This window comes from Siniperca chuatsi, linkage group LG7, assembly GCF_020085105.1.
Source record: "Siniperca chuatsi isolate FFG_IHB_CAS linkage group LG7, ASM2008510v1, whole genome shotgun sequence".
In the NCBI taxonomy this organism is placed as follows: domain Eukaryota; kingdom Metazoa; phylum Chordata; class Actinopteri; order Centrarchiformes; family Sinipercidae; genus Siniperca; species Siniperca chuatsi.
In genome coordinates, this window is record NC_058048.1 from 28,591,154 (window position 1) to 28,606,314 (window position 15,161).

The following is a 15,161-nucleotide window of genomic DNA, read 5'->3' on the forward strand; positions in this document are numbered from 1 at the left end:
TCATGGTGGGATTTGTTGGGTCTCTGTAATTAATATTATAAATATGTGGTTTAGGTATTTTTAAGGCATATTTGTTATTGTAGGATGTGTGATTGGGTTCTTATAGCTGGTTGGTAAAATACACAGATTCAGTGAAGTCTCACAAATCCTTTATATCCTGTCTCCTTTTTCCATCAGTAATGTACAAAACACTTGGATGGGTATTTTTCTACAAAGCAAATATCTTGCAAAACTAAATGTATATTTTAATTTTTTTTATTCTGAGTTTTAGTTATATTGTTATTAATGTCTTTAAGTTACCTTTTTTAGAACTGAACCTAAACCTAAATTAATCTGATAAGGGATGGGATTCAATAACATGTTCATCATGAATTCAAATCCCACTTAGTTGCAATTATGGGTATTACACAATAGTGTCAATATTGGGCAAGAGTTGTTCACCTGTGTCAGCTCCATCAGTGTCGTGATTTCAGGCTGGCCTTCAGTGAGTATTGTCTTTCCAGAGTGTACTATGGGCACATGAATGCAGAGATTCAATCATAACTGCTCCTTCAAATTGTAAACATTAACACTTCTTCAGTCATGCGTTGAGTCTTTGATATGCAGTTCTACCCTAATGTCATACGTGAAAGAGTGATAGCCAATGAAAGCCCAAGTTCGAAACATCTCCAGTATAGACAAACTGTAAGAGGCAGGGCTCCAGGTGATCAGGAGTATAATAAATAAGTGTATGATGTTCTGTTTTGACCAGATCTTCTCTAATGAAAAGAGATGGCAAAAACAAGCACTTTTAGTGGACGCACTTTGACGGACGAATTTTCCCATTGCAGCCTATGCCTGAGGTGTAGAGCCAGAATATTTTGGTGAATTAAGGGTTTTTTCAACCAAGCCAGAGTTGGTGTTTGTTGGAACAGTGGGGTTTTATTTAGTTTCTGTCCAGTTTGAATGAAGTGTGTTTTACGACGATCTGCAAGGTAAAATTACTGTTTTTCTCAATGGAGTCAAAATTGTACTTGAGTAAATGTACTTAATTACTTTCCGCTGTTGTGAACAGGCTGATGGTTGTTAGAGCAGTCAGTTGCTCCAAGGTCACACAGTGAACAGTATGTTTGCACAGCGCTTTATAAATCTGGGAAATGCTGGGAGAGAGGTGCTGTCCTAAGTGTGTGTGTGTGGTTGTTTGCAGTAGTGAGAGAACAGACTATTAATTATCACCCCTGATTCAGCACCAGCAAGCTAATGTAAGAGCACCATAACAACAATGTTAACCTGACTACTGCTGTCTGGTTTTTGGCATCTCACTTTTTAAATCAGTGTCTCTGTGTCCCATCTCATTGAAGAGCTAATACCTGTGTGTTCGTTTCTTAGCTTTGGTGAACGCCTCCTCAAGGGACCACTTAGGTAAAAATACTCTATGTTAAATCCAGCGTGAGAAATTGCAGCCTGACAAACACTGATAATGTTTTTTTTTGCCTTGGCTGGTAACTTTGTGTACTCTACCAGTTGCTTTGGCAGGTTTACCAGCCGTCATTTAGAGGCTATTTATTTCCTCAATTCTAGGAATGTGGTTGGCTGTAACATTTTGGGATTTATCACTCATTTTATGTGAACGAGAGTTTCTTTGCATTAATTAAACTTATTCTAAAAGTCCAGTTTTGCATTAGATCTAGATTTTGCAAGGGATCTAGTCAGCAACACTTAAAATGGCCTCCAGCTTGTGGTAACTGAATAAAAGTATTCACAATGCATATTCAGAATACTGAAGTTAAGCGTCAGTATTCAGTCTTCTTAGGAAGATAGTCTTAGGAAGAGTTACATTTGCATTTTTTCCTCAGCCTTTCCTGCTTCCTGCTTCCTCTCTACAGGTCTGATGCTAGGCTGCAGCTGCCTCATCATGAATTCAAATCCCACTTAGTTGCAATTATGGATATAACAGAATAGCGTCTATTGACTATTGTCAATATTGGGCAAGAGTTGTTCACCTGTGTCAGTTCCATCAGTGTTGTGATTTCAGGCTGGCCTTCAGTGAGTAGGAAGATAGTCTTGCAAGGTATGCCTCAATGGAGCCACAGACAGAAAATCATTAGAGCGGAGGGGGTAAATGTGTGATGCATGCTCTCTCTGTCGTACCCGATGCTGATGAGGTGTTTTCAAAGTAATGGTGTCTTTCACTTTTTCCAAAAATCCATGACGAAGCAGACCTAATATGATGAGACGGTTATTAATCCTTTTAAAAAACAAGGTCAGTGGTAAACTACTTGATGTGAGGTCACCACGGTGTTATATAATATATTTTGTAATGAGCAGTTTCCATTAAAAATCACCAAAATGTCAGAAAAGGTTGAGTTTCGTGCCCTGGTTTGAGCAGAAATTGTCCCTTTTTAAAGAACATCTGCCATGCACTAAAAAGCTCCAATTACATTTTATATATAGACATCCTTAATGCTAACCATTGACAACTAAACAATACATTGGAGAGAAGAAACATTTTGCTCATGTTTAGTAAGTACTGAAAATAATATATATCCTCCAGTGTAAATGGATTGTAGTAAGTCAGATCATTTTTTGATTCATAGTAGTTAAAATTCAAATACAATACATTTTTTCACTTCGTACCATGTTGAATGGACATTTCAGTCCTTAAAATCCTTATCACACACTAACTTCTCTCCTTAGTATTTATACATACCAACTACTACATATATGTCAAAACACACTGAATTGATTCCTGCAGAACAACGCCCCTTAAATAAACATGTTTGATTTCATTATTTTATGTGACTTTGCCTACATTTGCTGTATTGAGATATAGACTCAGTTGGTTAGGTACACTTGTACAATCCAACATCTGTCTTTACAAAGCTCCTAATGTTTTTGTAGACATTGTCAGAAATGTTTTAATTACATTATTTGTTTTAGCATTGAGGTCACAGTTAGTGATGTTGTTCTACTGGACTGCATTATAATCAGAGGTGTTTCTAATATTCTGCCCCCCACCTGTATGGAAATGGTAAGGACAACACCCCTCAGTGTAGTCCAGTTCAGCACCACCTTTAACCATCACCTACCAAACATAAAATTAAATATACACATTTCCGTCGACAAAAACTGAACATTATAAACTTCGAAAAGATAGAAGTTATGGCAGGGTATTATGGTATTGGATAGTATTAGATTGTACAGGTTTACCTAATAAAGTGGCCACTGAGTTTATACATCATGTCCATTCAACATAGTATGGTGTGAAAAAAAACAAAACAAAATTATGTTGAAACAAACCACAATTTCTTTTTAAATATTAACCGTTGTTTATCATAAATTACTTTCATTTGTTAAGCTTAGTCATGCCTTTGATATGTAGCTCTTTTCCACTATATTGATAACACTATACATGTGTGTTGGTAGGTGTAGAATTGCTTTCAGGAATCAGTAAGCAGAATCAAAAAGCATGTTTCCTAACAAATTCACAGCCCTTATAAATTTAGATCTGTTTCCAATTCAGAACTGTTTCATACCCGACTGTATTATTGCAGCTAAATAGCATTATTGTGACTGACGGTGTCTTTCAGACCACCCATGTACAATACTTGAATCAGGCCAGAGGACAGCAGCTTCATCCAGAGCTCATCAGCCTGGCTCTGGCCCACTGACCGGACAGGCTTTCTTACTGTTCAGCGAGGCATACATGGGCGGCAGCGGAGCAGTGCAAAGGGAGAGAGTGAGGGAGAGAGGAAAAGTGGGGGGAGGGTGGGAGACTATTAAAGGGGGAAGGAGAGCAGAGTTTGAGGAGAATGGTGGGGGTAGAGGGAGAGACGATGATGACAGAGTGATAGATTTTGAGTAGGAGGGAGGGTAAAACACAGGGAAGCTATAACTACAGTGATTGTTGTGTTCAGGGAGGGACCGGCTTGTTTTGCTCTTTGGAGGGGCCCTTTTATATCTTCTGGTTTATACTCTGTGTGTGAGAGCATTAACATTGCTTAAGTGGGTGGCAGGGTGCAGCAGTGTAGCTCTTTTACTGTTTTAGCATCAGGTTAAAAGCCCACTATACGACTGTCCAAAGCCATGTCCCATTTGTAGAACATAAATTATACCTTGGCTGGAGATCAGTGGCCACACTTTAATCTTTGAGCTTTCTCTGTGGACTTATTGGCATAAATGTAACAGTAATATTCAATAATCGCAACTTTGGATAAATACTCTTGACTTACAGGAACAATGTGTTGTTGTAGCATTTAAGATCTGTTTTTAAGTCATTTCAAGTCCTTTTTGTTTTACTTCGTAGAGATCAGTGTAAAGTGTCTGAATGTCTTGCTAGGTCTCAAAAAGTATTCAGTTATTTTAGATTTATGGTTTAAAAAGGTTGACCATAGTGACCATACACCTGCTGCAGCTGTTAATCACTCTCCTGGACAATGTATGCCTGGAGCTCACCTGTACGACACTGTCTGTCGGTACAAGGCTTGTGCTATCCTGGAAAATATATCCAATGTTTTTGTTGTGTTTTTTGTGTATTTTGATAATGAATATTTGACACATCTTCCAACTTTCATACATTTTGCATGTGCGCTATTTATATTTCTTCAGCATTTTATATCAGAATAAAAGTAGTCAATAATCATCAGGCACAAATAATAAACATTACTTTAGTAAACTGCTTAAATGGGCATTCACATTCTCACTCCTTTTTTAATAGTATGCTAAGCTAAATGGGTTGTGTAACTGACTTGTAGCCTGCTGGTATAATTTTCTTTACATCTCTGTTGTTATTATTTCTTGATACTGTGTGTGCATGTATTGTTCACTGAGTGAGCTACACTGAATTGCATACCCAGACTCGCATTGTGATGTAAAGCCCTCCATTTGCATCCAAACAGTTATGTTTTATACTACAAACAATCAACTACATGTACGCCACCTAGTGAATAAAGTTCTCTCTCACATCAAACAGGATCTTTTAGGTCATAATAATCTGTTTGCTGTTTGTCACTCGGCCTTAGTTAGATTTAAACCTTATTGAGTCTTGGCTCTTGACAGCAGCAGAAAAATCTTGTTTTTCACCCACAGCCCTCAAGCTAAGAGTTCCAGATATCACCAGATGCAGGAAAAAGCTTAGGATCTGAAAACCACAATCCTCCATGATTCACAGCCAGACCACTGTCTGCGAATATGACACGCTCAATGTCATTCTCAATCCTCACATGACAATTTTTTGTACTGATTTACGATCTGTTGACGCTCCTTATGCTTTCAATAAAACATTAGGACTCAAGCCATTAACAGCCCTGACTGTTTCCATCTTGCCGATAGTAGATCTAATCATAGAGTACATATTGGTTTATGTTATTGTACTCTGTAGGTAATGTGATGATTTCTCCAGCCACCTCCTCCAGTCTTCATTAATTTCATCCTTCCTTAAGGCAGTAGTTACTATCTGTGTCCCAGAGTGCACATGCATTGATTGACTGCGTTGCTGTCTCAGCTGAACGCTAATGATCTGAGCACTAACACTAGGTCTCTACAGTGATTTATACGCCTCTTCTCTGTTGTCACCAGGCTCATTATGACTGGAATGAGGAATTTATCACCAGTGTTGTAACTTCGCTGTTATGAGATAGTTTTGCTAATGGTAATAAAATGTGAACTCTGTTTTTTTTCAGGGAAATCTTAATGTGGACCTAACTTCCCTTTGCTACTACAGAATGGATGAGTGTATGACATGAAATCACCTTTCCACTTTGAGGATACTGGCACTACATCAATAGTGATGTATTTGAAAAAGGTCTAATTATTGTGATAAGATGGAAAACGTGCTGAAAATTACATTTATTCAAACATCTGATAAAATTATGGGGAAGTTCTGTCTCTTTCAAAAATGGACTGGAATACATGGTGATTTATATTCTCATTCGGTGTTCTCATTAAAACGCTATGACATTAGATAGTAATTTATAAGTAAATGTATTAATTAAGCTACGCAATAAACATACCGTGCCTGAGGATATGAGCTGGGCTGTTTTCTTTCATCTTCAGCAGTTTGATCTGTATGAAAAAGGGTTTGGGCACTTGTGCATGAATGCATAAATCCAACAAACTATTGGAAGTGAATTGGTATGTAAAACACTGTATACCCTTTTATGTCTTGCACTGTCTTTCTGGCTTTGCTCCATGTAATAACAATCAAAGGTATTCAGGATAAACTGCCAATATGGATATTTATCATATGCACACTAGTGAGATATACTGATTTCTTTGTGCTGTTTAGTACTGTTGTGTTGAAGTTCTGTGTCGGTGCTATCAAGGCTGCGATTTTGGCTGTGAACCTCGCTTTTCTCAGTGTGTTCCTGGGCGGGTCCTGCTAGTCTTCAAACACTCCTGCTGTGAAAGGCTTTATTAACACAGTAGACTGTGAGCTCGGCCGCATGACTCATGCCCTCTAACTCATGACCCGCCCAGATCGCCCTCTCACTCTGCTCACCCGCCCACCATCCACCCGTCCCTTTCTGGTCCTCACATCCCCGCATCTTTTTTCATTGCCTTGTTTTTAACTTCCCCTGTTTTTTGTTCTTTTCTTTTCGAGAGTAAATGGGCTGAGTTTGGCACAGTATTTTGTAGAAAAACAAGGAGAGAGAGAGTGAATTTAACCGGCCAACTGCCCCACCACTCCCATTGTCCCCTCTGGTCAGCTGCCCAGCAGAGTCTGGTTCTGCTTATAACACACTGATCACTAGCGAGCCTCTGTTTGACTACTGGGAGTGTCTCCTTTGATATTCACTGACAAAGCAGCAAAGTTGAGAGGGAGACTAAAGTGGTGAGCAGTGCTTCAGAGGATAGTTTATAAATCCACATCAGAGTTTTTACACCATTTGCAGGTTTTCATTCCATCCAACCTCTATAGCAGCAGATTTCACTGATTAGGTGATCTGTGATGATGCACTTGTTTTTGTAATTGATTCACAGTAGGACATTATGAGGCAGTAGAAACAACTGCATTTGAGAGTTCTCAGAGGCATCTGAGGAGTCAGAATTATTTTTTTAAATAAAGCAGTAAGTCCACAATAGAGTTATGCTGCATCTGTTTTATATCTGTCAAAGTGAGCTGTCAACAGCAGACTGAACTGTACAGTCTGTTTGTGAACATGCACAGTATGTACTGTACATGACAGCACAGAGTGACACCTGAGCTTTGACAGGCACAGTGTGGAGACAGCAAGAAAAGCAGCAAGTGATGACGAGGAAATGGCTCAATGAAGATGCTACTCTGATGTTGTCACCCTCCAGCTGGTTGTGTTGTTATGCCCGTTAGGAAAAGCTGGAGCAGGAGCAGTTGCCCTGTCATTAGTAATGGGAGACCAGCAGTGAGCCTATTGTTGAGCCTGCTGATGACCTTCAGCTAAAGGTCACGGCTGGTTCAATGCCAGTACGCCGCTAAATGCTCAATTGGCCGGAATATGTCAGTTGGGTGGTTGTGTATTTTCTAAACTACACACAGAGAATTATGCTAAATGGGGTTTAAATGATTTTACTCTCTCTCAATCATTGATCACATTTTATAGGAAACCACACCCGACCTGCATTCCAAGCTCATTTCAAATGCTGATCAATATTTTTAAATGCTATTTGGACCAGGTGTATTTTTACATACACATGTCCATGACAAGTTCCTTCCAGTACAGTGAAGACAGTAGTTGAGTGTTTTCTGAAGTTGCTGTCTATCCCTGTCTGCATGTTTGTGTGGTAAGTTTTACATATGCCATTTGGAAGTGTTACATTTGCATTTTTGACTCAGCCTTTCCTGCTTCCTGCTTCCTCTCTACAGGTCTGATGCTAGGCTGCAGCTGCCTCAGCCGCCATCATGTTCACCAAAAAGAAGAAGTCTCGTATCCAGATCTCCGCTCCATCTAACTTCGAGCATCGCGTACATACTGACTTTGACGAGCAGGAGCAGAAGTTTGTCGGGTTGCCGCGACAATGGCAGTCGCTCATCGAAGACACAGCCAAAAGGCCCAAACCCTTCATCGACGTGACTGTCATCACCACTGTAGAGCCACGCAAGGTGGGATGAGCGAAAATCAAAACAACAAACAAGTTGTTAGCTAAGGAAAATGATGCATATTCAAAACTTGTGTTAAATGTCATGGATTCTGTTTATTAGTTTGTGAATTTTGGCCACTAGATCAAGCTACATTTTGACTAAATTATAACTTACGATACTGATGTCTAGGTAGCCAAGACTTTTTTCATTTTTACCACAGCATGGTTACTGCAGTGCCTTGGTCTTCAAAAGCCAAATTTAGGTAAAACAGTCAAGTTGAGTCTTTGTCACCTTGGCACTAATGAACTTGGTGGCACTAATTGAAAGTCTTAGCTGGGAGGTTTTGTAGAAATCCTGTGATTCTGTCATTGGGTGCAACTAAATTGACATTAAATAGATACTTTGACTAAAGACAAAATAATATTCAATTTTATGTACCCAACAATTCACAAGCACATTCACAATTTTACAATCCATTTGTAAATTCATACAGAATCCTAAAGTTGTGACAATTTTAAGCTAATTGTTAATTACAAGCTTTGTATGTTAGGGGTCGTCCTTCATCCAATATAGTAGACTTTGATTTTTTTTCAAAATCTCCAGACAATTGTACGTGGCAACAAGCTTGGAGTGGACGGTTCTCTGACATGGCTGTTGGACGAGTTCGACACAATGTCTGTGACTCGCTCCAACTCCCTGCGACGAGGCAGCCCTCCCATCCAGCCTCGCAAGGACTCTAGCTCTTCAGGAGGAGGAGGAGGGCAGGAGAACGGAGATCCTCACCACAGACACTACTCACACTCAGATAGACAAGACAGGTACGGAGTCAAACTGCAGCTCCAGTTGGAGTAATAGTGCAGATTTTGAACCAAAATAAGATTTGAAGCATTTGATAATTGTGTATTTACTCTCTGCTTGTTTCTTCAGCAGCAGGATGTTGCACAGATGTTGTGACATTATGATTTGATGATGGACACAAGAACAAAGCAGAGATTTTATCAATACAAGCCAATGAGCTGTTGTACCACAAGTATCTGTACTGAACTTTGCATCGCTCTGCTTCTCAGAGACCGACCAAGACCAGACCACCAGAGTGGTGGTGACCCCCGCCAGGGTCAGCGTGCGGTCCGTCCTCCTCAGTGGGAGGAGGGAGTCCAGGGTCGGCCCCAGCAGCAGCCCCGGGGCCAAGAGCCCAGCAGGGCCCACAGGGACAGACCAGACTCTGGCCCTCCTCCTCCACCTCACAGAGACAGAGAGCCTCGGGACCGGGACCAGGTAGGGACTGAATATGAACCCTGGACCCAGCCCCCCATCTTCATATTTATTAATAATAAGATTCATTATTTGGACATTGCTGTTCATAGGACTCACATGTCTCTCTTTCCTGCAGTCATTATCTTCTAGACCAATATAATAAGTCTTAGCCTTGTTTGTATTTACCACGCAAACCTGTGAATTGCTTTTCTCACATTCATATATCCTTACACTAAACAATAGGGCAGCTAATGCTTTGAAGTCTTAAAAAAGAGTGTGTGGGGGCTTGTACATTTAGTTAATAGTACAAAACTACTAAAGGTATCTTTGTTTAATTTTGACATTGCAGCATGAAATCCACCCTGTAGCTGTTGTCCTCTTGTTAACTTCATTTTTATCCACCTTTCCTCTGTCCATTTTTCCTTGCATCCTCTTCAGGACCAGGTGGCTCACAGGGATCAACCCAGTGACCACAGGCCAAAGTCCAGCTACATGGTGCGGGATGGCAGCCCTCAGTCTCCCAGGGACAAGAGGCCTCTCTCTGGGCCCAACATCCGCACCCCAAACCTGCCAGTAACAGAGGGGGTGATGAAGACTGCCCAACAGACCACACGGCCGTTTAACACCTACCCGAGGACAGACAATGAGGGCGGACGCAGCCCCACAGGACAGGTAGGGACGGCAGCATGAACAGAAAGACGGCCAGAAAGACAGGCGGCTGTTTCCAGCCAGGACAGGCACAAGGAGAGACAGCAGCCCTGAGGGAAGCTATTGACTGAGAGAAAAAGGCAGACAGGTGCAAATTGAGCCACTGGCTGATGGATGATAGCTCTTATCACCTTGCTCTTTGTTCTCCAGGTCAGATTTAGCCGCTTCTGTCCTGGTTCTCACTTTATGGAGTTCAAGTTCAGGGCTTTTAAAAAAACGGAACAACTTTGTGCTAAATTGCTTTACAGAATTATGTAATGAAAAGAAAATTGACTATTCAGATTTAAATACACTTAAATGTCCAGGCTTGGATTGTTTGATTTTTGTGTTGTTTGTATTTTTGATATACCATATCAAAGATTTTCCCATACCATTTATGCTGCATTAACTGTCTCTTTAGTTTCTCTGTGTATTAGGCCATTGCAATTTACCATTTGCAAATCAGTGAGCAGGACGTCTTTATGGCATTATTGGATTTTTCTATGATTTTTGTATCCTTGTGATGAACTACCTTTGTCAGGTTTTTAATTAGCTAGATAAGGCAAAAACAACAATTTTACAATTGATTTTCCTGAAAAAATTACTGTATGTTGATAACGTGGAGTAAAATGACATATTCTGTGATAGAGGATTAAAACCATATCGCCCCACCTGCAATGTAAATGTGGTATTAATATTTTCGATGATGTAAGTTATTAATACATGTTGCAGCTCCACCCCAAAAGGACAGCTTCCTCTATAGATTTTTTTATACTCGGCGTATGTTGTGTTTGTGATGACGTTCTCTTCTCTGTTTCTTCCAGCCGGTTCGACTCCATGAATCACCTCAAAATGGCCCCTCCAGCGGCTCCGCCCGAGGCTCCTCCAGCTCCAAGCCCCCTGTAAGCCACCCGCACCCTCATCATACTTCCCACCCCAGCCTGACCCCTGAGGCCACCCAGCACCCACACACCCCTCACCCCAACGTTCCAGCCCCGCGGCCCCCTGTGCCCTCTGGGCCCCCAGCTTCAGGTGCTCCACCCCAGGGCCGCTCACCGCAGAGAGAGCCTCAGAGGGTTTCCCATGAGCAGTTCAGAGCGGCGCTACAGATGGTGGTGGATCCTGGCGATCCGCGGACCTACCTGGACCACTACATTAAGATAGGGGAGGGGTCCACGGGGATCGTGTGTATTGCCACAGTGAAGACCACCGGGAAACTGGTCGCCGTGAAGAAGATGGACCTGAGGAAGCAACAGCGCAGAGAACTCCTCTTCAACGAGGTATGGTTCATTATCTAGTGAATGCTGTTTGGTAGGCACTGTGATTCAAAGCAACTCAATGTCCAAACACTGAATGTGATAATAAAATGCATCACCTGATGCTTCGAGGGCTTCAGAATGGATGCTTTACTGCACTTATGTGTGCATTTTACCTCTGTGATAAGTAATGTTGTTAGATTGTATTTTCTCTTTCTTGGCCTGTTTTGCTTCATGTATGCCTTGTGACAAGTTACTGAGTGTATACTGTGATACATGATGACCTATCTGTATTTTTCTGACTAGTGTCTTTAAACCAGAAGAGAACAATGACCGTCTTTCTTTTGTGTATATTATATATATATATATATATATATATATATATATTAAATTGTAACATTCACAAGTCTAAAAAGTATATTCCACTCTTTCCTGACACAAGGAAATTTCACAAATAGAGATATCACATATAAAGACAGCAGAGCAGCAAAGCAAGGTATGAAAGTCTTTCTCACACTCAGCTCATGCAGCTTTTGGACATAAAATCATTGAATATAATGACTCCCTCAGACACATCTCATAGACCAAGTCAGAACTGCCGTCAGTAGAAATGAGAGGTTGGACTTTTATGTAGGTGGTAGAGTACACAGCTTCATTTCACACTCTCATTAGTTGCAAATTGTCACTTAACGTTTTTGACATTTGATGAGTAATCAGGCAGGGCTACAGTGTGTCCGGTGGCATTAATGGTTGTTGATTGATGCAGCATCGACCTCTTATCTCTCTAGCTGCAAGACCACCTTGTCACTTTTTTTTTGTCTAATGAGTAATGTAATTATACCCTGTTTGTGCGTATCTCTTTCCATGGTGACTGCAGGTGGTAATCATGCGGGACTATCACCATGAGAACGTGGTGGAGATGTACAACAGCTACCTGGTGGGAGACGAGCTGTGGGTCGTCATGGAGTTCCTGGAGGGAGGAGCTCTCACTGACATCGTGACACACACTAGGTGAGAGAAAGAAACTGTTGTGTAGCACCTCGCAACTTTTAAACATTGTGGTTGGGTATATGACCTTGTATTCCATGTAATCAATATATTTTCATGCCATTTTAAGCCTTTCAATTTCGTCATAATTACACTGTATCCTGCTTTAAATTTCCCTCATTAATCCCTCACCAATTCTTTTCTTCCATAAGGGGGCAGTGTTACCTAATGTGTTCTGCACAGAGAGATATACCATCATGGCCTGCGTCGTTTTACATTTTTTCACAACAGCAAGTTATTTATTGATTTAGTTTTCCAGATATTTAAGGAACCATGTACAATATTTAACATAAATGTTACCATTTGATGTATTGTACCAGAGTTAGCTTAAAGCTAATTTTCATCTGCAATCCCTTGGCAGGTCACGATTAAAACATCCACACAGTGATAGAACAGCACTAAACAAACTAGACAAACAAGACACATAATATAAAGTTACACACAGTATATATATATCTCTGTTAACTATAAAACATAGACAGATCTGTGTTTGTGGGTGCTAAACATCATCAATATGGCTTCAGAAGTTATCACCTGATTGTAGAGTGAACCAAAAAACAAACAAAACAGTACTAATACAACTGCAAAAACAACAGTCTAAACTGACATATCTTTCTGGTGTCTCCTTCCCTCTCCAGGATGAACGAGGAGCAGATTGCCACAGTGTGTCTGTCTGTCCTGAAGGCGTTGTCTGTCCTCCACACACAGGGTGTGATCCACAGAGACATCAAGAGTGACTCCATCCTCCTCACTCATGATGGCCGGGTATGTACCACATTCCTGTGCGAGGATCTCTTCACACTGCTTTTTTTCAACATAACACCAGATAAAACAGCTGTATCATAGTTGTTTTTAGGCAGGCAGAGCAGTTTATAAAAGACTGGCATCAAAGCTGTAAAACCAAACTATTATTGTAGTGATTCTGAAAAAAAGCTTCCCTTTTAAAATGTCAGAGGTATGCACAAAATTTCTTTGTGAGTTACAAAAAAGAAGAGACAGGTGTTCAGTATGTGGCTGCACAGTAATAAAGTGAATAATGTAATTTGCTTTTCAAATTAGTAGCAGCGCACATCTGCTTTTAAATGTCAAACAACAACACTGTGGCTTTATAAGCAGATATATTGACTAGCCCTAGCAGGACAAGCTCAGATGTCACTAATAACATTATTTTTATTATTATTATTATTAATTGAATGCAGCAATCAGTGAGTTTATCTCAAAGGATGCACAAAGTCAGCACAGTACTGTAGCTACTGAGAAGAACATCACCCAATTTTAATAATAAAAGGAAACATTGGTTGGAAAAAGGAACGAAATGCCGCTCTGTTAACCACTACTGCGGAACTGAGGCTGATGCCAAATCACTTCCTGTCTCCTGTCTGTTGACAAGCAAGTTTCTGCATTCTACAGAAATTGAAACCAACATGGTTGCCCAACAAGACCAAGGCAAAAGGAACTCAGCTTCTGGTGTGTCACAGTCAACATACACATGCATAGTCTGCGTCCCTAACACTGAAGTTTGTACTGTAGAGTGTCAGTAGTGGTCCGGATGACTCTATGTGTCAGATGTTGCTGTTTATTTGTTCCCTGTGCAGAATGTATAGATGTGTGGTTCTGCTGAGCTGAGGTTTCAGCCACACCATTACGTGCATTTCGTTCAAGCAGCTAAATGCTGTCAGTGCTCTGGTGTAGCTTGTGAGTTTGTCCACATTGGTCATGTCATAAACGATTGGGTGAATTTAAGGGGTCAAAATGAATCATTTTCAGCCCAGCGTGCAGATTCAGATCACAGTTGTAATTTTAATCAAAGCCTGGCCTTAACATCTGTTATTGTTATTGTTATAGTTGTTAGGTAGCAACTGTTGTTACCCAATTTCTCTACTTTTTAATTCCTGGCAGGCTGAGTTTCTCCTCCACTTCTTAATTCACATTATTCATATTGTAAATTATTTCTGGTGACATTTGGCTTAATTAACTTAATTTAATAGCTTTTAATAAGCAGGCCTTGCTTACATCTTACAACGACATACATATAGTGTATGAGATGCTAAGATGAGCTAAGGTGTAAACCACAGCCTCCTTGATGACAGCTGAGCAGTGTTTGTGGTTTAATATCTTCATGAGCTGTGGTTTCACCCAGCGCCTCGCCCTCCAGCGGTATGCATGGCCAGGAAGGCCTCTACACTGAAGTGCTACTTCTACATCGTTGTGAATCTGTGAGGCAGAAAAAGCACCTGCAGGGACTTCTTCATGTTGCTCAAACTCCTGCTAATGAGTTTCTCAGAGGACACTCAGTGTCACTCTGCTCTATGATAAAGCGATCTCAGTGTCCTTTTGTGTTCTTATAAGTTTTGGACGTGCATTTATTTATAAACATGGAAAGATGTCATTTCTAATTTCAAGTTGTGGAAATTCTTTTTTAATTTTATCAGTAGTATTAGTTTAATTTCAGGCAGACCTCTGAGTGGTCACACTTTCACACAAGATTTACCTGCGGCGTGGGTTGGGTTTGAGTTGTTGCTTGCGATTTGGCCTTCAGGGGAAGCAAACTCAACCAAGCCTGAAGTGTTTCTTGTCAGTAGGATGGGTATGTTTGGTATATCTGAATGCACTGTGTGCTGGGTGAGATATACGAGAGTGAGTGACATTGGATCTCTGTTTTGGTTAACTCTAGTATTAATGTCTGGGTTAGATTTATATTAAAGCTTTGTAGGTAAAAAAAATGTCGATATAGTCTATGAAGCTCAGTCCGTCAGTGGCTGCCATCATGTTACCGTGTGTGTATGTGAGTGTTAAAACATTTATGCACTGGTTCTCATAACAAGTTTGTTTTGTTTCGCTTTCTGGGCTATCTGAGGCTAACAGTCGGCCTTGTGGGCAAC

At 40.6% G+C, this 15,161-nt stretch overlaps 1 protein-coding gene across 3 annotated transcripts in view; it reads left to right on the forward strand.

Annotated features, from left to right (window-relative positions):
• The window catches only part of pak4 (p21 protein (Cdc42/Rac)-activated kinase 4), a 34,512-nt gene that overhangs the window by 12,000 nt on the left and 7,351 nt on the right, over positions 1-15,161 (forward strand). For all 3 annotated transcript variants that reach the window (XM_044202398.1, XM_044202396.1, XM_044202397.1), the window contains 7 exons: positions 7,820-8,056; positions 8,639-8,853; positions 9,103-9,310; positions 9,728-9,961; positions 10,801-11,256; positions 12,110-12,243; positions 12,918-13,044. In XM_044202398.1, coding sequence (XP_044058333.1) covers positions 7,856-8,056; positions 8,639-8,853; positions 9,103-9,310; positions 9,728-9,961; positions 10,801-11,256; positions 12,110-12,243; positions 12,918-13,044 — 1,575 coding nt within the window. In that variant the 5' untranslated portion in view covers positions 7,820-7,855. The remainder of the gene's footprint in view (positions 1-7,819; positions 8,057-8,638; positions 8,854-9,102; positions 9,311-9,727; positions 9,962-10,800; positions 11,257-12,109; positions 12,244-12,917; positions 13,045-15,161) is intronic.